The sequence below is a fragment of the Gilbertella persicaria genome, assembly GCF_025201335.1.
Source record: "Gilbertella persicaria strain CBS 190.32 chromosome Unknown B0P05scaffold_26, whole genome shotgun sequence".
Classification (NCBI taxonomy): Eukaryota; Fungi; Mucoromycota; class Mucoromycetes; order Mucorales; family Choanephoraceae; genus Gilbertella; species Gilbertella persicaria.
This window is the reverse complement of record NW_026251987.1, coordinates 261,269-279,999: the sequence shown is the minus strand read 5'-3', so window position 1 is coordinate 279,999 and position 18,731 is coordinate 261,269. Positions and strand designations below refer to the sequence as shown.

The 18,731-nt window shown below is 34.7% G+C and overlaps 11 protein-coding genes across 11 annotated transcripts; 5 read left to right on the top strand and 6 right to left on the bottom strand.

The window, feature by feature from the left end:
* Window positions 1-231: 231 nt before the first annotated feature.
* Window positions 232-1,454, bottom strand: B0P05DRAFT_546899 (pyrroline-5-carboxylate reductase). The gene is made up of 2 exons (XM_051578820.1): window positions 802-1,454; window positions 232-755 (listed from the first exon to the last, which is right to left on the bottom strand). Exons 1-2 carry the CDS (start codon window positions 1,403-1,405, stop codon window positions 493-495), a joined length of 867 nt encoding a protein of 288 aa, XP_051433723.1. The 5' UTR covers window positions 1,406-1,454; the 3' UTR covers window positions 232-492.
* A 300-nt stretch (window positions 1,455-1,754) lies between these two features.
* Window positions 1,755-2,613, top strand: B0P05DRAFT_546897 (ADP-ribosylation factor family-domain-containing protein). Its single transcript, XM_051578819.1, has 3 exons — window positions 1,755-1,959; window positions 2,013-2,116; window positions 2,163-2,613. The coding sequence occupies exons 1-3, from the start codon at window positions 1,866-1,868 to the stop codon at window positions 2,505-2,507; spliced, it is 543 nt and encodes a 180-aa protein (XP_051433722.1). The 5' UTR covers window positions 1,755-1,865; the 3' UTR covers window positions 2,508-2,613.
* B0P05DRAFT_546894 (kinase-like domain-containing protein) lies at window positions 2,547-4,076 on the bottom strand. The gene is made up of 2 exons (XM_051578818.1): window positions 3,322-4,076; window positions 2,547-3,275 (listed from the first exon to the last, which is right to left on the bottom strand). Exons 1-2 carry the CDS (start codon window positions 3,916-3,918, stop codon window positions 2,667-2,669), a joined length of 1,206 nt encoding a protein of 401 aa, XP_051433721.1. The 5' UTR covers window positions 3,919-4,076; the 3' UTR covers window positions 2,547-2,666.
* A 123-nt stretch (window positions 4,077-4,199) lies between these two features.
* Window positions 4,200-4,682, bottom strand: B0P05DRAFT_472465 (Flavinator of succinate dehydrogenase-domain-containing protein; the record flags this gene model as incomplete). Its single annotated transcript, XM_051574682.1, has 1 exon — window positions 4,200-4,682. The coding sequence occupies one exon, from the start codon at window positions 4,680-4,682 to the stop codon at window positions 4,200-4,202; it is 483 nt and encodes a 160-aa protein (XP_051433720.1).
* Window positions 4,683-5,401: 719 nt separating this feature from the next.
* B0P05DRAFT_147606 (uncharacterized protein) lies at window positions 5,402-6,524 on the top strand. Its single transcript, XM_051573073.1, has one exon. It carries the CDS (start codon window positions 5,709-5,711, stop codon window positions 6,399-6,401), a length of 693 nt encoding a protein of 230 aa, XP_051433719.1. The 5' UTR covers window positions 5,402-5,708; the 3' UTR covers window positions 6,402-6,524.
* Window positions 6,444-7,264, bottom strand: B0P05DRAFT_546890 (uncharacterized protein). The gene is made up of 2 exons (XM_051578817.1): window positions 6,928-7,264; window positions 6,444-6,880 (listed from the first exon to the last, which is right to left on the bottom strand). Exons 1-2 carry the CDS (start codon window positions 7,081-7,083, stop codon window positions 6,503-6,505), a joined length of 534 nt encoding a protein of 177 aa, XP_051433718.1. The 5' UTR covers window positions 7,084-7,264; the 3' UTR covers window positions 6,444-6,502.
* Window positions 7,265-10,532: 3,268 nt separating this feature from the next.
* On the top strand, window positions 10,533-11,413 carry B0P05DRAFT_546882 (COPI associated protein-domain-containing protein). The gene is made up of 6 exons (XM_051578816.1): window positions 10,533-10,719; window positions 10,766-10,799; window positions 10,853-10,950; window positions 11,007-11,016; window positions 11,065-11,119; window positions 11,170-11,413. The coding sequence occupies exons 1-6, from the start codon at window positions 10,626-10,628 to the stop codon at window positions 11,377-11,379; spliced, it is 501 nt and encodes a 166-aa protein (XP_051433717.1). The 5' UTR covers window positions 10,533-10,625; the 3' UTR covers window positions 11,380-11,413.
* A 21-nt stretch (window positions 11,414-11,434) lies between these two features.
* On the bottom strand, window positions 11,435-12,018 carry B0P05DRAFT_472327 (mitochondrial import protein Pam17; the record flags this gene model as incomplete). The annotated part of the gene is made up of 2 exons (XM_051574673.1): window positions 11,435-11,716; window positions 11,779-12,018. 2 exons carry the CDS (start codon window positions 12,016-12,018, stop codon window positions 11,435-11,437), a joined length of 522 nt encoding a protein of 173 aa, XP_051433716.1.
* A 643-nt stretch (window positions 12,019-12,661) lies between these two features.
* On the top strand, window positions 12,662-13,498 carry B0P05DRAFT_546879 (uncharacterized protein). The gene is made up of 2 exons (XM_051578815.1): window positions 12,662-12,847; window positions 12,906-13,498. Exons 1-2 carry the CDS (start codon window positions 12,793-12,795, stop codon window positions 13,466-13,468), a joined length of 618 nt encoding a protein of 205 aa, XP_051433715.1. The 5' UTR covers window positions 12,662-12,792; the 3' UTR covers window positions 13,469-13,498.
* Window positions 13,499-13,784: 286 nt separating this feature from the next.
* Window positions 13,785-15,209, bottom strand: B0P05DRAFT_572623 (uncharacterized protein; the record flags this gene model as incomplete). The annotated part of the gene is made up of 3 exons (XM_051581451.1): window positions 13,785-14,906; window positions 14,958-15,028; window positions 15,071-15,209. The coding sequence occupies 3 exons, from the start codon at window positions 15,207-15,209 to the stop codon at window positions 13,785-13,787; spliced, it is 1,332 nt and encodes a 443-aa protein (XP_051433714.1).
* A 2,527-nt stretch (window positions 15,210-17,736) lies between these two features.
* On the top strand, window positions 17,737-18,620 carry B0P05DRAFT_472696 (carbon-nitrogen hydrolase; the record flags this gene model as incomplete). Its single annotated transcript, XM_051574695.1, has 2 exons — window positions 17,737-17,841; window positions 17,889-18,620. 2 exons carry the CDS (start codon window positions 17,737-17,739, stop codon window positions 18,618-18,620), a joined length of 837 nt encoding a protein of 278 aa, XP_051433713.1.
* Window positions 18,621-18,731: the final 111 nt, after the last annotated feature.

Sequence of the window (18,731 nt, the reverse complement as noted above, 5' to 3'; positions counted from 1 at the left end):
AATTACATATTGTTTTTCTTTCATGTGCTATAGCGATTGGAAAAAAAAAATTTTAATTCGCTAATACGCCGTGGAAGGTAAAAGAAAAAAAATCCCCCCAAAAAAACTTTCTCTTTATACACCAAAATGTACAACTTAGACATGAAAAAACCCAAAAAAAAAAATAATAAACTTTTTCAAACATAGAATTTTAATCCATTCAATGATCAAACAAAATAAAGTCCATACACAGTTTTATAGAACCTCCAGATTGTACCACTGACGCGTCAAAGTTTATTAATATTTGTCTGTACCTTTTTTTTTACAATACTGAGTTTATATTGATTTGTAATCAGATCTTTACCATGGTTGCTCGATACAAATTGCTTTCTGTATCACAAATATGTCAAAAATAAAGACAGAGATTAGTTTATCTGCAAATGATTTAATATATATATATATATGATATAATACAAATAAATACAACTTTTTTTCTTTGGGCTCATTTTTTTTCTAATCTCTGCCTAATTCTTCAGCCAATTCCTTACTACGATCTGTAGCAGCAAAGACGGCATCTTGAATCACTTTGCGGACATCAGCTGTTTCCATGGATTTGATAGCAGCCTCTGTTGTACCTTTAGGGGAAGTTACTTTACGACGTAAAGTAGCCAAGTCGTCTTCTGAACTTATGGCCATACGTGCAGCACCCAAACATGTCTGAAGTGTCAATGCCTTTGATTCTTCTCTGCTTAAACCACGAGCAACACCAGCATTTTCTATATTGTGTGAGCAATAAGAAGAGATGTATCCATACACACTTACCCATGGCTTCCATCATCAAAAAGAAATAAGCAGGTCCACTACCACTCATACCTGTGATGGTGTCAATCAAATCCTCTGACTCAACCCAAGACAACACTTTAGAGACAGATCCCATCAAACGTTCTGTCAATGCCTTTTGTTCTTGTGAAACAGAAGCTGTGGCAAACAAACCAACAGCACCTTCACCAATCAAAGAAGGAGTATTGGGCATAATACGAATCAAGGGTGCATTGTAACCTTGAGGATCCAGCCATCTCAAGATAGCTTCTGTCTCAATTCCTGCTGCAATAGAAATGATCAAGATATGAGGGTTCTTGTGAAGTGTAGGAGCTAAATTCTGAATAACCATACGCAACACTTGAGGCTTGACGGCCAAGATAACAATATCAGCACCGTCAACCACGGTTTGGTTGTCTGTGGTGGCCATCACATCAGGATATTTCTTTATCATGTATTGACGACGTTCTTCTAAGGGCTCACTGAATCGAAGGTGGCTGTGAGGATGACCAACAGAAGGACTATAAAGACCGCCCAAAATGGCTTCAGCCATATTGCCACCACCAATGAAGGCAATGACAGGAGTGTTTGTTGTTATGGAGACCATGATTGAATAAAAAGACAAGTAAAGAAAAGAGGAGAGAAAAGAGAAAGGAATGATGAAAAAATTTAATCCTTCAACTGTAAATAAAATCTTGTACATCCATTGGCTGGTCATGATGAGTCTTATCAGAAAAAAAAAAGATTCAAGAAATTACCATTTTTGAGTGCTTGATTTTTTTTTCTCCATACTCCTTTTTTTGGTTGTTGCACACGCAACAAAAGAGAGAAAGAGACAAACTTACAACATGCTTTCTCCTTCATGTTGCACTAAATAAAATAATTATTGCGGACTTTTTTTGTTAAACGCACACACTACATTTATAACTTTTTTTTCCTTTTTTTTTCTCTCTTTTTTTCTTTTTCTATTTATTCATACCCTTTATTTATAGTTTATAAAGATCCTCCTTTCCTTTCCTTATATTCATCTACGTAAAAAAAAAAACTATATATACACATACAACATCATGGGCGCAAATCTATCAAAAGCTTTATCAAAAATGTTTGGCAGCAAGGAAATGCGTATTCTTATGCTCGGTTTGGACGCAGCTGGAAAAACAAGTAAGTTGCTTTCTTTTCTTTTCCTTGTTTTGCTCATCTCGAATGGTTTATAGCTATTTTATACAAATTGAAATTGAATCAATCAGTCACTACTATTCCAACTGTTGGTTTTAATGTCGAGTCTGTCACTTATAAAAATGTCAAGTTCAATGTTTGGGTAATGATCTTGATTAAACTTGTTTATGTGTATTGATGATTATTAGGATGTTGGAGGGCAAGACAAGATTCGTAATTTATGGAGACATTATTATACAGGCACTCAGGGCCTGATATTTGTCATTGATTCTCAAGATAGAGATCGTATTGATGAAGCACGTCAAGAATTACATCGTATTTTATCAGATAGAGAAATGAAAGACTGTCTCTTGTTGGTATTTGCCAATAAGCAAGATTTACCAAATGCCATGTCGCCTCAAGAAGTTACAGAGAAATTAGGTTTAAACAAGATGAAAGAGAGACCTTGGTATGTTTATCCTTCATGCGCTACAACTGGTGAGGGCTTATTTCAAGGTTTGAATTGGTTGAGTCAAAACGTAAAGGCAAAGTAGAAAAAAAACTTTTTATACGCAAAAATTTCTTGACATCACTACTATTAATTTTATAATGTTTCTCTCCTTTTACTACTACAACAACAACAACAACAACAACAACAACTTACTCCTTATATATATAAAAGAGAAAATTTTCTTTTGACTCCTTATATTTTATTATAATATAAAATGATGTTTATGTCTATCAAAAGATTCATAACAAATTTGTATGGATTGGATCCATTGACTTTGAACGCATTGATCAATTGTCCAACGACTGGAAGGGTTTGGATCAAACATGCCATACAGACAATTTTTTTCATCATCATTACATTTAGACAGAGGTATCCATGTCCTTAAAGGTGCCTGATTAACAAAAGTAACATATTGAGGATCTTGTGGCCATGCTTTCAGGAAAGGTATCTGTCGATAGATCAAACAATGCCAAGTCACTGCACAACTCCAGATATCAAGTGCTTTAGCATCGTAAGTATCTAATGACTGGCATAATTCAGGCGACCAATAAGGTTCTGAACCACATCGACCATAACTCAAACTAGCCTCTGTATCAAAGCATGACTGGACAACATCAGCAACACCAAAATCAGCAATTTTGAGTATACCGTCTGTTGTCATGACCAAGTTTTCTGGCTTGATGTCACGGTGTGCCACACCACTATGATGAATATGTTGTAGTCCCAACAAAAGTTGTTTAAAAAGACAGTCAATCTCTGCATCTGTTAAGGCAAACTGCTGTAATACTGAAAAGACGTCACCTCCTGCACACTATTGAAGTGTGAGTTGAATATATGGATCAACAAGAACAACTTACATATTCCATGACTGTACACCATCGACCTTTTTTATCCTTGAGAAGATCAAATACTTGTATTACATGTTGATGTCCCAGGGTCTTTGATATACAGAATTCACTAGCCATACGTTTATCGTAACTTTTTTTACTTTCGTCTTTTTGGTCCCTTTTACGGAATGTCTTGACTACAACCACAGTCTTTTTGGTATGATCCAGTGGCTCTAATAATCTCAATTTGGCTGTTGCTCCACTACCAATGACTTTGCCCTTTTTATGGTCCTTGTATTTATCCTGTAAGATGATTGAGGGTTGTGCACGTTCCAAAGTAGGTGTAGAACATGCAGAAACTGAGGGTGAGGGCGGTAAATAGAGACTGCTGTTGTTACTTAATATAGGAGTTGTTGTAACATTTGGATTGACGATCAATGCTTCATCAGAAGGTGGTATAAGCAAGTTACTTTCTGGTAAAATAGGTGGTGTTTTTGGACAAGAAGGCGAGGATCTGAGTGACAAATTACTTAGTTTTCTGGTCAATGATTTAAATGCTGTTAATTTATTTTCTTCATGTGGTGGAGATAACAAAATGACAGGTTGAGCTTCACTAGTGTTTGTCATGAGAGATAGAGAATAAAAGATAGAGAATAAAAGACAGAGAATAAAAGAAAGAGAGAAGAAGACAAAAAGAGAAAGAGAGAGAGAGAGAAATATGCAAACAATAGTAGTGTTTGTCCCCCTTTTTTTAATTATATTATTTGTTATTTGTAAAAAAAAAGACTTCAATCTATTTACCTTTTATATAAACTCCCCTCATTTTTATTTCTCAAAAACTAACCTCTTTTAATACTATGCATCATGCAAACTGATAAGAATTTTTTATATTCTTTTATTTTAAACCATTAAGCATCCTTTGTTTCTAAATCAGGCATACGAAGCACTTTCTTGTCTTCGTTTTTAGCATGTTCTTTAATCATAGCCAACACTTTAGACTCTTGCCATCTGGCTGGGATAGGCTTTTTATTAGTGGCCCAATAGAAAATATCCCAATCTGGCTCGTCAAGTAACTTGTCATATTCTTCAAGCTGCGCATGATCAAATGCAGGTAACCAATTCTTTGCAAAAGTGGATAATAAAAGGTCGGTTTCGAGAATACCTCGCTTACGGCTCTGGTAAGTAAGACGGCGACGCTTGTTCTCTGTTGTTTCGTTGGGCCGAGGAATAGGTGGCAAGTTGGGATAAGAGCTATCCAAGGCTGCTTCAGAAGAGTGGCGAATAGCTAGATCAGGGAAAGGATCACCGTGATCCTTAAGCTTGAATAGAGGAGTAGCCTGACTTAAAGAACGCAGTTGAATTCTAGGCTGAAGACGAAATACTCGCAACATGTTGAAAAAAGAAAAAAGCGTAGCATAGGGGCATGTGTGTCTATGTGAGGGAAACATATGTCCCGCGGGCATAACTACGTCATGCTTTTTACTATGATTCTTCGAGCCGGTCAACTGAGTTGATATATAATTTAAGTCGCTAAAAGCAGGAGTTTGGTTCAGCCGAAAACAAAGAGCCCGTGCCTACTAATCAAGTCAATCAGCCGTCTGCTAAAAAAAAAAAAAAAGAGAGCTCGTCTTGGGTTTGAAAATATTTACATTTAATGTTTTTAGTTTTCTTAACATAGTAAGTAGCCAATTGATCTATTATATGCAGCAAGTATGAACAATAACCACTTTTTGAAGTGGATAGAAAACTTTCCCGGCAGTAATCTTCAACTTTTTGTTGGCTGTGTACAAGGGGCGTCTGACACACTGTTCAAGTTTGTAGACATAATGATAAACAATAAAGCGCTTCGCATACTAAGAACAATATGATGAAGGCATGCATTTGACAGAAAAAAATAGCTGTGAAGGTTATCTATTGGGGCCTTCCTTTTGTTTTGTTTTTTTCTTGCTGCTATTGCATTTATCGCGAATATATCGGGATTTTGATCATTGACGATCATTTTTAATAACACTCGGTTGACTCGAGTTTTGTTGCCAAAACAGAAAGGTATTATAGAGGCTATCTGCAGATATGAAAAAGGTTTTTTTTAAGCTAGATGGATAGTTAATTAATACATATTTGGTCTTTATAGTCGAGATGCTATTCTTATACTTATAAGCTTCTTTTTTTAAAAATGTTCTCAATTACTTGGTGTAACTGACTGTTTCAAAAGGGCAGTGAAGCATAAAAAAAGTCGTGATATATGACATCCATCCAAAAATATATATATATCGAGATGTATTGATTCGAAATTAACCACAAAGTAATATAGATTGAACACTATTACTTGGGCTCTCCCAAAGACATCATCATGTAACATTGGCTTCTTCTCCCTTATGGTGTAACAAATGTGTATACATAGAAGAAACTAAAACTTTATGAGGTATATAAAATTATATAAACAAGTGGAAAATTTTTTTTCATCTCCTTTTGTTGTATGGAAGATCATTGAGATTTGCATCAGATTATTAATTGAAAGCTTTGACACCAAGATCATGGATACTGCTGCCTTTGGTTCTCAAAATTACGCGAAAGAGTCTACTAAAGACAAAAAAATTAATGTATACCCAACGCAGCAATCAATGACCATTGAACTATCACCACCTTCTCTGGAGGCTACATTTTACAGAGACAACGATAAAATAAAAAAAATTCAAGATGAAATTTTGTTACTAAATCAACAAGCAAGTGAGCCCAATATTTGCTTTGTTTTCTTATGCGGTATTTCATCTTACGCCATGTCAACCAACGCCATTCTGGAACGAAGAGCACTTGAAAAGCTACTAGATCAAGAACTATCAAAGCCTCTTCACCCTGAATCCCCTAATATATATTTTCAATCCATGTATCAAGATGTGGGCAGGATCGAGAAGCTACAACACCAAATCAGAGTGATGGAAAGAAACAAGAGTAACGATAAATGTTGTTATTTTTGTTACGGATATAATGCTAGTGCTTACACAAGCTATAAACTTACAAAGCGGCAAGATCTTCGTTATCAATTAGAAAGAGAATTAAACAAGCCTGTACAAAATTTTGAGTATCAACAACATCATATACCCCATCAATAAATTCGATTTATGTTGAAATATTAGTGTTATTTATAACATTGGTTTCTAGATCTGTAATCAATGCGTGTTTATTGATCAAATAAATATATAAACAAATATTATTACATGCCATAAGCAGCTTCAGTAGATTTAAAGGCAGTTTGCATATTTGTGTAATAACCTTGAAGAATACTGGCTTTACTACTGGGAGTGAAGATGTTGAAACAAGTATTTAAATCATTAGTAGTTTGATCAAGGTTGTGGATATGAGTACGGACTACAATCTTTGTGAGAAAATTGTAGCTGTCTTGCTTGGTAGCAATAGCAGACAAGACACTTTGAATCTTGGGTGCAGCTTGACCAAGAGCAGCCAAGAATTCATCAGCATCAGCATCAGAAACAACACTGTTGATAGCACAACAGTTGCTTTGAGCAGAGTCCAGAGCATTTTTCAGGTCATTGTATTTGCTGTTGACATCAATGACACCACCGCTTTCAATCTGTATAAGGTTAGTAAGGTCATGACCAACGTGTATAGACTACTTACCGTAGGTTGCAAAGTGTTGAGTTGGTTAGTGACATCGTTGATGTTATTAATACAGGTTTGAACATTAGGAGAGGCTCTCTTTTTGATCACAGCAGCAGCATTGGCAGACAAAACAAGAATAGAAGCAATGATGGACAACAATAAAAAGAAGCGCATTTGAATATGTGTTTAGAGAAGAAGATGAAGATGAAGATAAAATGTATAGTTGCAAAAGGTTCAGTATTTATAGCTTTTCTTAAAACCAATTCACGTTTTTTTTCTCCTGTAGCAAATGGCTGAAAGCGGTTCTTTTTTCAAAAAAAAGTGCTGAGTGCATGTTATTTTTTGACATATGTGGCTGATGGTAGTATTATCAGCCAAGGTTGTATTTTTGTACTCAGGCTGAGCTCATAAAGAATATTCGGAAGTGCAAATCTTTTTACTTCAAGTCCTATTAAATGTGTTCCATTGCATGAAAATAGCAGCAATTCGTTTTTGGTGTTTGCTTGATAAAGAGGTAGAAACCACAATGGCTTTCAGATCAAAAAGAAAGAGATAGAAAAAAAAAAAGAAACACAAAAAGCCAAGCCTGGCTATGCCATTCTATAAATGAAATTGTTTACAGTATTCTTGGAAACATGTTGTTCAAATAACATGATATATATTGAACAACTTTTTCTTGGGAGTATTTGAGTAACATGTACTTTTATTTATAGATTAATGTCTTTATATCCTATAACCACTTTTTGTAAAATTGAAGACATTCATAATGCCCTTATGATAATCTCGAAGGACAAATGTCTTGAAACCAAGAGTAAAGGCATAAAAGCAAGTGCTCAAATTAATAGCGGCTTAGTTGACACTTTCAATATGGACAAGAACTACGATATCAGTGGGAAAACCAAAGATTTTATAGCACAACAGTCTCGCTACTAAATAACTTTTAATCCTCAATTTATGCCTTTTTCAAGCATTAAACTTATCATACAATTTTGGATTATGGCCTGGATTTTGTTAAATAGACCTTCAGCATAAACTACCTTTCTTTTTTGAATAAAGTTGGCAAACAATCTGTTAGCATACTAATATTAGCGATGGATTGGCAGCCCACTGCAGGTGCCTTCTAATTTCCGTCTTTTGACTTTCCTATGTTTGAGCATACATAAAAGAACATATTTATGCAGAAATATAGCAAGTTGTGAAAAAGTCAAAAATCGTCATTCTGCCCTTAATACCCTTTACGAAATCTTCAATTTCCACTATTTTGCATTAGGTGATCGATAGAGACATTACAGACATAATATGCCTTAATACGAGTTGCTTCTCTAGGTCTATAAAATACACTCAAAGTGTTAAATTTGCAAAAGTACTATAAAAAATGTACGTTCCAGCTCAAAAACAGAAACTACGTTTTTGAAGAATAACTCCATATCTTTATATTTAGCATAATGCTTTCTTTATATAAATAGATGTGCCTTGTTTTTATCTACCAATTTTCTTGATACACTTTTTTGATAGCTCTTCTTTTTTAGACACTTTTAGTCCATTATTTTCTTTTTTTTTTTTTTTTAAATGTGTTTATTGATTGAGCCGCGTACACTAAGAGTAATAGTCAAAGTGAAGAGACGGGTGCAATTAAAATGAAAGTTAATAAAATAAAGCGAAACACACTAGATAAAATAAACTAAACTAAAATAAATTATATAGAAAAAAGTTACAGGATTGAATGGCATTGATCCTCTTCAATAGTCTGACGAACATTGAATCGGATGCTTGCTAATATGGCCGTAGGTACAATGGGGGTCTTGTCAAAGATAAATCTCATATGAGCAAGCCAGATTTGTGAAAGAGTAATTATGAGGATTCTGTATGGTTTGATTCCTTTCCGTTGGCAGTACCAGATGTACGAGAAGTCCAGGGACAGAAGAGCCTCTTGGATATCAGATATTGAAGTGGTAGGCCAAAGAAACTCAAAGATGATTTCCTGCCATACCTTCTCTTTAGTTGGACAATGAAAGAGCATATGGTTAATAGAGTCAGTGGTAGTTAAGCACACCGGACAGAAGGGAGAGTCAAACACGTGAGGCATAATAAAATGTAAGAATCGACGATGAGGAATTATTTTCTTAAAAGCTCTGAATTCCTTGATTTTAGTTTTTGATGTGAGAATGCTAATTTAAACTCAGCATTTCTACTAGGGACATTTCACTTAAACCAAGCTTTAGAGCATTATGAATAAAATCCTAGATGACAATACCATCCAATCCTATCTAAATATTAAAACTATTTTAAGTGAGTATCTCTTTAAACTTTAGTCTTTATTGTTATTTTTTGATTCATTTTTATTTTTTTTTATCCATCTTTATTGATTGAATACTACCATAAAAACGTACCTGACTTACGTTTTTCTTCGAGTACCCTATGTTAAAATATATATATATGTAGAGGAGCTGAATCTTTGGTCCTATGATATCACATGTGAATTAGTTTCTGCTGACAAAGTATGTGTGTTTTTATTGTATGAGATTGTTTGAGGCACTGTTTGATTTTCTTTTCTTTCGGGTGAGGCAAATTAAGGTTGGACGAATTTATTTTATTTTTTTTTGTCGAACGCGACTTTCCAGCACCTTCTTTAAAATTTCTTCAAAAACAGTCCCTTGGCGATTCCATTGGCTTATAAAACGTGACTGAAGGCAAGAAAAATTTTTTCTTTCAGTATGAGTATAAATTGATCGCCTCTTAGTCCATTTTCTGCTTTTCTTTTTTAATCTTTTGTTGCAAGAAAAAACCATTTGGTAAGTCATATTTAAAAGTAAACATACATCAGGACAATGTGGAGAGATGAAAAATTTTCATTGTCTTCATTTTATCTTATCGACCATGGTGAAACAACCCGCAGCGCTTCGCTGAGTGCTGTTGATACTTGCCAGTATAACTTCCTGACCACATTGAATGATGTTTTGTTTATCTTGTTTTTAATTTAAAAACTTTTTACTTATTTTCTCGTTAGAGTCTTCAACTGGTCTTTTCTCTTGCCACAAGGGTCCTAGCAAGAAACAATTCAAAAAAGGTAATTATCTTTTTTAACAACCGGTTCAGATGATGATGAAATCCCGTGTTCGCAGTTTTCACCGGAGAGACTTGTTGTGGTTCCTATTGTTTCGAAACCTTCGGGCGACGTTCTTTAGGAATCCTCTCGATGTCGGCTAACACTTCCTTGGATGTCTGATGAACCCATTTTTATATTCTATCCAATAACTTAAACTCATTTTTCTAATAGGTTTGTCTCTGACATCTCCTTTCTTTTTTTTGTTTCTTGATATAAGTTTTTTGTCATTAAATAAAAAAATCAAAAGCGAGATACTTTGTCTTTTTTATAGTGTATGTGTTCTTTTTTTTAATTCCTTTTTTTTCAATGATGAATCTCCAAATTGCATATTCTGGCATCTCTAATATCAATGTACTTCCGTCTTTGACCGAGGTGCATAATGTATTCAAATTATATTCTGAACGAAGAGAAAGGAATTAAAAAAAAGAATTGAAAATATAGAGGGGTGGGGAGAGTTTCAATAAATAAAATAATTACGTATTCTGCAACACATGATAAAAATATTCATCGTACAAACAAATACTTTTGCAAAAAAAAAAGAGCCCATAAAGCTCGGAGAAACTTTGTGCGAACTTTGCTTTTTTCTTTTTTTGTTTTCATTAATATCATTATGAACTTAAATTACTCGATTATATTCAGAGTTGCAAACATTGTTGCTGCTGCCTTTATGATCATTGGTGGTGTAATGACGTGCTTTGCAGGAGGTAAATTCATTTATAGGTAGAGATAAGGGATTTATATTTGTCTTAGGGTTCCCAAACTTCATCCAAGGTATCTTTGTCATGTAAAGTAAACAAAGTCATGCATAAAAAAAAAACTCTAATAAGAAGAGCATAGCATCTTTGGTATCATAACAGCCATGTTTGAATTCAGATTACCTGCCATGATTTCGCAATATGCTTCATTCATGTTTTCGTTTATGGGTCGTGCTATCTGTAAGTGAATTGAATATCTACAAACATGATTGATTTATTATTTTTTTTTGTTCTAGTTTACATCTTGTAAGTAGCTTCTACTTATTTGTAGATGTTTATTTTTTTTTTACGTAGCATTGGTTGTATTACATTGAATTATGGTGGACTTGCTATTGCTTCTGGCGTCATTGTATGCATGCATTCAATATATTTTTGTTATTTATTTATTTTTTTATATAGGTAGCTGCTATTGGCATTGCCTATGTTGTGCTTCACTTTCTCAAAACTATTGAGGCACCTTCTAATATGCAAAAACGAGCTTTTGAAGATGCTGTTGGCTACTCATCTCCAACGGATGACGCAACTACTCACCAGAGCACCTTTGTTGGCCAGAACAACAATCCCACATATCAGCCGTCCAATTATGCAAACCCTACTGCTACTGTCTAATCACCTTAATAAAAAAAAAAGCTCTTTCTAATTACATTCTTTTATTCAAAATCATCTAATCCTCGAGGCCATTGACGTCCCCACCGAAAACACCCTTTCTATAATGTTCACGTTGCTTTCTCAACCAAGCTCTGTAGTCTTGAACAGATTGGATCTTTTCACCGTAGTAGTCGGGAACAGGGTTACGAATCGAGTTGAGACGAGCATCGGCACGATTTTTTTTGATGTGCTCATAAAATTCCTTGTCTAGAATGTCCATCGATTGAGCATGTTTGCGGTTCATCAACTTGAAGAAAGCGTTACCAACAACTGGACCCATCAAAAAGCCACCAAAACCCTATTGTATATATGAATAAGAAAAAAAAAAAAGCTCGTACATTCAAGTCATATTTTACTTACAGCAGCAAAAGTAGAAGCAATAGCGGCCATTAAAGGATCCATACCCATAATCTTGGTCAAAGGATCCACTTGCATTTGAAGAAAATAGGCAAATGTACCAAAAGAAGGGCCTATTGTGCTAGGAAAGTAGGAAACAACTTCGTATACACGTCTCTTTTTTCGAAGCTTAAAATAATCATTCCAGGTGGGAATCGTATTGGTTGCAGCAGCAGTTCTGCTGGCTAAACGAGCCTGTGTCATTAAGAAAGGGCGCTTTAATAATTGAGTCTTGAGTGGTGACAAAGCCATTTTTTTTTTTTTGGAAATTGAAAAAGAGTGAAAGAAGGAGATGGAACTTGTCGAAAGTAGGGACGCCTGATTTATTTATTTTTTCTGGTCGCTCTCTGCGGTCCGGTTAGATCAACAAGTCCGCATCTCTTTGTCCAATGACATTGTGAATGATACTCAATTCAAAAGGATGATGATTGCCATTAATATGGAGTCAGTTATTAAGAAGAAAACGAGAAGAAAAAAAGCAGCCTCAAATGCTACCTTCTTAAACTTGTTCGTACTGTTTAGTAAATTTTTATTTACTTTTAGATATAAAATCCCAATTGTGTACAAGGTTTTTTGGCAGAAAAAAGATGGTTTTGCTTTTCATTAATATTAATATGGCATGTAAGGATATGAAGGATTAGGTCGACATGGTGCCAAAATAAACATAAAGAGAGATAGGAATTGTTTATTTTTGTTCATAAGGTGTAATATCCTCTTTGGGGTTGTTTCTTTTCATTTAATCTTTTCTTAAATTACACAGATATTTTTCTGCAAAGTATACGCATTTACTTCATAGAAACAACAATAGATTATAGTCTAGTGACGTGTGTTGTTGTATATATATATATATATATATATATATATATTATTTTTGTGGTATGCTCAATACGACATTTTCTTTATTCTTCTCTTTTTTTTTGTTTTTTTCACAAGATGGCAAAGAGTTATTGATCGTGAAAAAGAGAAAAAGAAAAGGATATGTCTACTTTTATATTTGCCCCAAATTGGGTTACTTATCCAAACCAACATAAAAGTATGTACTTGATTTTATCTCTCTACAAAAAAGATTGATTTTCTCTCTTTTCATTTAGCCTTAAAGGAGTCTGACGAATTTCCTGCTTTACTTGGCCATAATAGCAATAACAATGTCACCCAAAAAGAAACGGATAATAACAATATTTGGTCAAATTTTGATATGATACACAAACTTCATCATTTAGCTCAAGATGAAGCCACAGTTGAAAATGAAGAATTAGAAGAAAGAAGATACGAATTGGAAAGACTAAAAGCACTTGTGCCAAAGACAAGAAAGTCATTGTCAGCTTCAACTTCCACATCTTCAACAACAACAACAATTCCCTCTGCTTCTAACCCAAAAAAGCAAAACAATACTAAAAAGGTTGACATATCTTCTCGATCAAAGAAACCAACATCATTGTTTACTAGTAAACAAAATGTTATTCTAGAGAAAGAAAAAGACATGACTAATACTGATGCCAACAAGGCCTATTTGACCAAAGAAGAACAACGACATTTTATCTATTTTATCCAGTCTTGGACTTCAACAGGTTTTTCGTCGCATTATTATTCAGCAAACGCAGACGCAAACAATAGTAATCATTCATATTTTTATCGTAATCCCTTCCCAAATTGACTTTATCGATATATATATATATATATAAAATAATAATAAAAACTAATATTATCAGGCACATACATCTTTGCGTAAAGAATGCAAGACACATAGCCCCTTATAGACTCATCTAGTATCGTATTGTTGTTCTCTCTTGACTTTTGTTGGTAAATAAATAAAAGCTATGATACAAAAATGAAGTATAATCTATATGCTTTGATATATATTAACAAAAGATGTCTGTTTATTCTAAGTCAAATAGCTTTCATGTATATCCATCTTCATTGTTGTCAAATACAATTTGAAAGGATTTATTGATGGATAAGAAGGGTATGAATTAATCACGCTTAGGACGGATAGGATCAAAGAGACGACGAACAGTAGTAGGACCAGTCCATGTGCCCTTCAATAAACCATTCCAATAAATTCTAGGAATAATTTCCTTATTCACGAATTGAGCAGTCTTACTAATTTGACGTTGATCGACGGGAAAAGTCTCAAGAGGCTTACTAGTGTAGCCAGAAAACTCTGCCAAAATGAGTTGGTTGCGGCCAACAACCAAAGGGCAACTACTGTAACCATCATAGACGGCTTGCTCAATCTTTTTGCCTTGAAGATCGGCGATCAAATTCTTTTTCAAGACACCAGATTCAACTGTGATAGCAGCAGCAGTCTTGGAAGTAGGGAGAGAGGAACAATCACCTAAGGAAAAGACGTTCTTGTACTTGTTGTGACGACAAGTATCTTTGTTGACATCGACCCAGCCAGCAGCATCAGCCAACTTGGATTCTTTAATGAAATTGGGGGGTCCTTGAGGAGGAGCAACATGAATGAAATCGTATTCAAAAATCTTAACTTCTTGGTTGGTGTTGTTTCTGAAAACAGCTTTGTGGTTGTTAGCATCAATTTCAAGTAATTCATGTTGAAGGTTGGCTACAATTTTACGTTCATCGGCTAACTTGTCAAGCACTTTAGCATAATAATCAAGACCGTAAAGCTTGGCAGCAGCAGTGTTGTAAATCACGTTGGTCTTGTCACGAATACCAGAAAGACGGAAAATTTCTTCAGCCAAGAAAGCAATCTTGGTAGGAGCACCTGGACACTTGATGGGAGTGTTGGGGAAGGTAAAGAGAGCATTACCGCCTTTGAATTCTTGAAGGAACTTGTAAGTCTTTTGAACACTATCAGCATCATAGTTGGATGTGACACCATCCTTACCAAGAGCCTCCTTTAAGCCCTTGACATCATCCCAATTGATTTGAATACCTGCTGCAACAACCAAATAATCATATCCTACAGTTTGCCCATCAGCAAGCTTGACAGTATTGTTGTCAGGGTCAAATGAAACGACCTTGTTTTGAATCCATTCAGCTTCATTAGGCATAACATCACCCATAGGCTTGAAAGATTCGCTGAAATCCTTGAGACCACCACCAACATATGTCCATGCAGGTTGATACTATAAATTTCTTTTCAATACTCAAATACTATGCATCAAATAGTGACTTACATAATGTCTGAGAGAAGGTTCAATGACAGCAACTTGGTTTTTACCAAGCAACTTAGAGACAGTAGATGAAACTAATAAATTAAGTATAAATACCACATTACAAAAAAATTTACCTGAAAGACCACCAGGTCCACCACCAACTACGACAACCTTGAATTTTTGATCAACATTAGGCTTCTTGGTAGCCTCAGTTACAGTAGCAAATGTGCGTTTGTTGATGATAGAGGAAAGGCGAGCACGTACAGACAACATGATATAGATATGAACAATAAAAAGAATAAAAAGGAAAAGACATATATCGATGATATATATATATCGATTTCTCGGTGCCCCTGAGCTTTGATTAGTTGAAAATTCATATCCAGACAAATGCTATACCTCACTCAAATTGATGGTAATTTTCTTAAAATACTAAAGATGAATTCAACAAAAGTAGTACAAAACGTCTTATTGTTGACTTCTCTGTTGCACTTTTTAAAAGATTGAAATACAACAGGATGAGTTAAAGTGAGATGAGTGAGTGTATTACAGATGATGGATGATTACGTTAGATAGAGTAATGCATCGTACTGTTCTTGTCCTGCAGAATAGCGGGCTTCAAAAAACGTCATTCCAAAGACTTGAAAGCCTATGAAAACTAAGTTTAAGTTGAATTAATACTATCGAAAAATTTTAGTTAATCAGGTTCTGAGTGGTTATTACTAACCAATTTTACACCCATTAAACATCGCCATCTGTCTTCTTTCTGGAATCGCAGTATGTGTTCTCAAATTTAGATTCTGACGAGTCGCTATGATATTTGGGCTCTTTTCAAGCTCTCCCCCTAGTCCGAGAAATACCATCTATGATAAGCCCTATTTAGTAAAATACCTGAGGCATAAGGTGGACTAGTTCACGTGCTTGAGTTTTTCTACTTTAGCAGAATCTCAGAAACAAAGTTCAAAATGTCATTGTGCTTGACAATGCATGTACTGTCATTTTATAGCTAATAAAGGTGAGGTCAAGGGGAATAGATACATAAAAAGGGCATACAAAAATACAGAATGTATATCAAGTTCGAAATGGTTTAAGCTTTGCATTTATTCAGCCTTTCAAACAACTTGGCATACGAGCAAATCACCTCAAAGGCACTGCATAAATTGGTGATCCCATATTAACAAAAGAAATTGTAAATCGAAATTGGCTACCGTCAAATTTACTGGTGTACAAACCACTTATTGACTATCACGGCCCATTATGTTGTGGTAATGAAGCAGTGATACGCTCATCATATCTAAGCAAGGAGTGTGTTGCTTTGGTCAATTCTAGTCATCGAGAAACTTTCGTTTGCAGTAAAAATGAATTGATTGAATATGGGAGCAGCTCAAAGGGAATGCAATTCTTTATTGTTTGCAAAAGGTGTTTTAGAAAATAGGAGATAATAAAATAAAGTCATGAATTCTCACTAATTTTTTAATAACTGATTTTGACGACAAATGTCGAGACCATCATTACTTTTATCAATACCAATAGCAGTGGCAACTGCCAATGAAAGATACCGGTCGAAGAAAAAATAAGGCAGAGAAAGCCTTTAAATAAGAAGTAAAAAAATGTTTGATGTTGCGAAGTAAATTTTATTTGTGGTTTTTCCTTGAATAATCACCTTGTTTATGCATAAAGACATACACAAAAAAGAAATCAAGCTAAAAATATAATCCATAATACCAGTAATACTATAAGCATCAGCATCAGTAGTAGTAGTAGTAGTAGTAGTAGTAGTAGTAGTAGTAGTAGTAGTAGTAGTAGTAGTAGTATTTCTTCTCCTTCAGCAGGCACACATACAAATGAGCCAAATATAAAAACAGTTGAATCATATCGTTAGTGCATTTGATTAAATGATAAAGGAATCTGTTTCACCGAGCAAATCCTATTGAGTTTATTGTGATAATGAAAGCTTCTCAAGATATTTCTGTTTCGCATCGAGAACTAAATGTAGTAGCTCAGTCATTTGCTTTCTGTGCAATCCAGGTGAGCTTACGATGAATTTTTCTTAGATTGTTTATGTCAGATAGATTTAATCTTGGTGCTTCGTTTGCAAGTTCACTTTTAATAATAGAATTTGCCTGAGTGTATTGTCAGTAGCCTGTATATATTTGTTTCATAATCATTCATTTCAGTCACATGTATTAGATAATTCTTCATTGAGAAGCGATCAATGTCCTTAGATTTTATTCCGTATGCTTTAGGCAAAAGTAGGAATCTCTCTTTAACTTTTGGTACACCAACTTCTTTGTTTGTTTTTCCGGCAACAAATTTATCAGAGACCAGTTAGCTGTAAATGCCCACAAAGTATTACTTAAATAGCCAAGAAGCTAATATGATTAATTCAAATTTTTCAAGAACTTTACCAATTATTTATTCAAAGACAAACAGAAGAATGAATTCAACCTAGGAGACTACAGCCTGCCCATATCAAAACTTCAATGGCTAGTTTTTGACAGAGCAAAATCCGACCCTGACTTTTTTTTTTTTTTTTTTTTTTTTTGAGTCTGAGGTAAATCTGAAGGTTACGACATACTGTCGCAATAGATTACCTCATATATGAAACAGGACAGATAAGCACTGCATGAACCCAGGTCTTTAGTGTCTGTTGTTCTTTTCGATCTCCAAATATGTGTACTCTTCAAGCAATGATGTCTTGTTGACATGGTACTGAGTCTAAACAATACGTTGCTGCGAAAACTGTATAAATATGCCATTGATATCCTCTTTATTTTCTCTATATAACACTATTACAAATATGCCTGTTGCAGCCGTTGGACAATTCTGTGCTATAGGAGATATTGATAGAAACCTTACCATTTGCTGTGATCTCATTCAGCGTGCAGCCAATTTTGGTGCTGTCGTATGTATTTAATTATGAATGTATTCAAAATCTAACAAAATCTATAGATGGCTTTTTTGCCTGAATCTTCTGACTTTGTATCTTCTGATAAAGAAGTAATCAAGTCTATTATGTCTTCTGATAAACATACTAATTTTATACAAGCTATCAAAGACCAAGCAGAAAAGAACAATATCTGGGTCTCTCTCTGCATTCATGAAGTGGCCAAGGATAGTGAAAAGCTCTGGAATACAGAATATGTGATTGATAATAAGGGCAATATTGTGAAGCACTACCACAAAACACACCTGATGAGTATGATTTTCAAGGATGGACCTCAAATGAAAGAAAGTGACAGTATTTTACAAGGCGAGGAAATCGGATACCCTGTAGAGACACCATTAGGTAAATTGGGATTACAAATGTGTTACGATATGCGTTTTGGTGAGCCTGCCATCATGTTGCGACAGCGCGGTGCTGAATTGTTAGCGTACCCTAGTGCCTTTACAATTAATACAGGCATGATGCATTGGGAACCTTTGCTTAAAGCCAGAGCAATTGAAACACAGTCTTATGTAATTGCTGCTAATCAAATTGGTCAACATGATGAAAAGAGATCAACTTATGGACATGCTATGATTGTCGATCCTTGGGGAACTGTGTTAGCTCAATGCCCTAGTCATAACAGTGATCCTTGTATTGCTATTGCCAATATTGACTTAGACTATTTGAATCAACTTCGTGAAGAAATGCCTGTCATGGAGGACCGTAGAACTGATTTATACCCTAAGATTGGCTAATATGTACTACGTTTGACAATGGTTTGAAAGAAACGCCTTATTTATTTGTTTTTGTTCAAAATAAACTTTCTTTTTATTTTTTCTCACTTGCAAAAGAGAAGAAAATGTCTC

Excerpts from the sequence above, each read along its gene's own strand:
- B0P05DRAFT_546899 (XM_051578820.1), bottom strand. The coding sequence starts at position 1,405 with ATGGTCTCCATAACAACAAACACTCCTGTCATTGCCTTCATTGGTGGT. Across the intron at positions 756-801 it reads TTTGATGATGGAAGCCATGG|AAAATGCTGGTGTTGCTCGT; the intron begins GTAAGTGTGTAT and ends CACACAATATAG.
- B0P05DRAFT_546897 (XM_051578819.1), top strand. The coding sequence starts at position 1,866 with ATGGGCGCAAATCTATCAAAAGCTTTATCAAAAATGTTTGGCAGCAAG. Across the intron at positions 1,960-2,012 it reads GGACGCAGCTGGAAAAACAA|CTATTTTATACAAATTGAAA; the intron begins GTAAGTTGCTTT and ends AATGGTTTATAG. Across the intron at positions 2,117-2,162 it reads ATGTCAAGTTCAATGTTTGG|GATGTTGGAGGGCAAGACAA; the intron begins GTAATGATCTTG and ends GATGATTATTAG.
- B0P05DRAFT_546894 (XM_051578818.1), bottom strand. The coding sequence starts at position 3,918 with ATGACAAACACTAGTGAAGCTCAACCTGTCATTTTGTTATCTCCACCA. Across the intron at positions 3,276-3,321 it reads GGTGTACAGTCATGGAATAT|TGTGCAGGAGGTGACGTCTT; the intron begins GTAAGTTGTTCT and ends ACACTTCAATAG.
- B0P05DRAFT_147606 (XM_051573073.1), top strand. The coding sequence starts at position 5,709 with ATGAGGTATATAAAATTATATAAACAAGTGGAAAATTTTTTTTCATCT.
- B0P05DRAFT_546890 (XM_051578817.1), bottom strand. The coding sequence starts at position 7,083 with ATGCGCTTCTTTTTATTGTTGTCCATCATTGCTTCTATTCTTGTTTTG. Across the intron at positions 6,881-6,927 it reads TCAACACTTTGCAACCTACG|ATTGAAAGCGGTGGTGTCAT; the intron begins GTAAGTAGTCTA and ends AACCTTATACAG.
- B0P05DRAFT_546882 (XM_051578816.1), top strand. The coding sequence starts at position 10,626 with ATGAACTTAAATTACTCGATTATATTCAGAGTTGCAAACATTGTTGCT. Across the intron at positions 10,720-10,765 it reads AATGACGTGCTTTGCAGGAG|GGTTCCCAAACTTCATCCAA; the intron begins GTAAATTCATTT and ends TATTTGTCTTAG. Across the intron at positions 10,800-10,852 it reads ATCCAAGGTATCTTTGTCAT|CATCTTTGGTATCATAACAG; the intron begins GTAAAGTAAACA and ends AGAAGAGCATAG.
- B0P05DRAFT_546879 (XM_051578815.1), top strand. The coding sequence starts at position 12,793 with ATGTCTACTTTTATATTTGCCCCAAATTGGGTTACTTATCCAAACCAA. Across the intron at positions 12,848-12,905 it reads TTATCCAAACCAACATAAAA|CCTTAAAGGAGTCTGACGAA; the intron begins GTATGTACTTGA and ends CTTTTCATTTAG.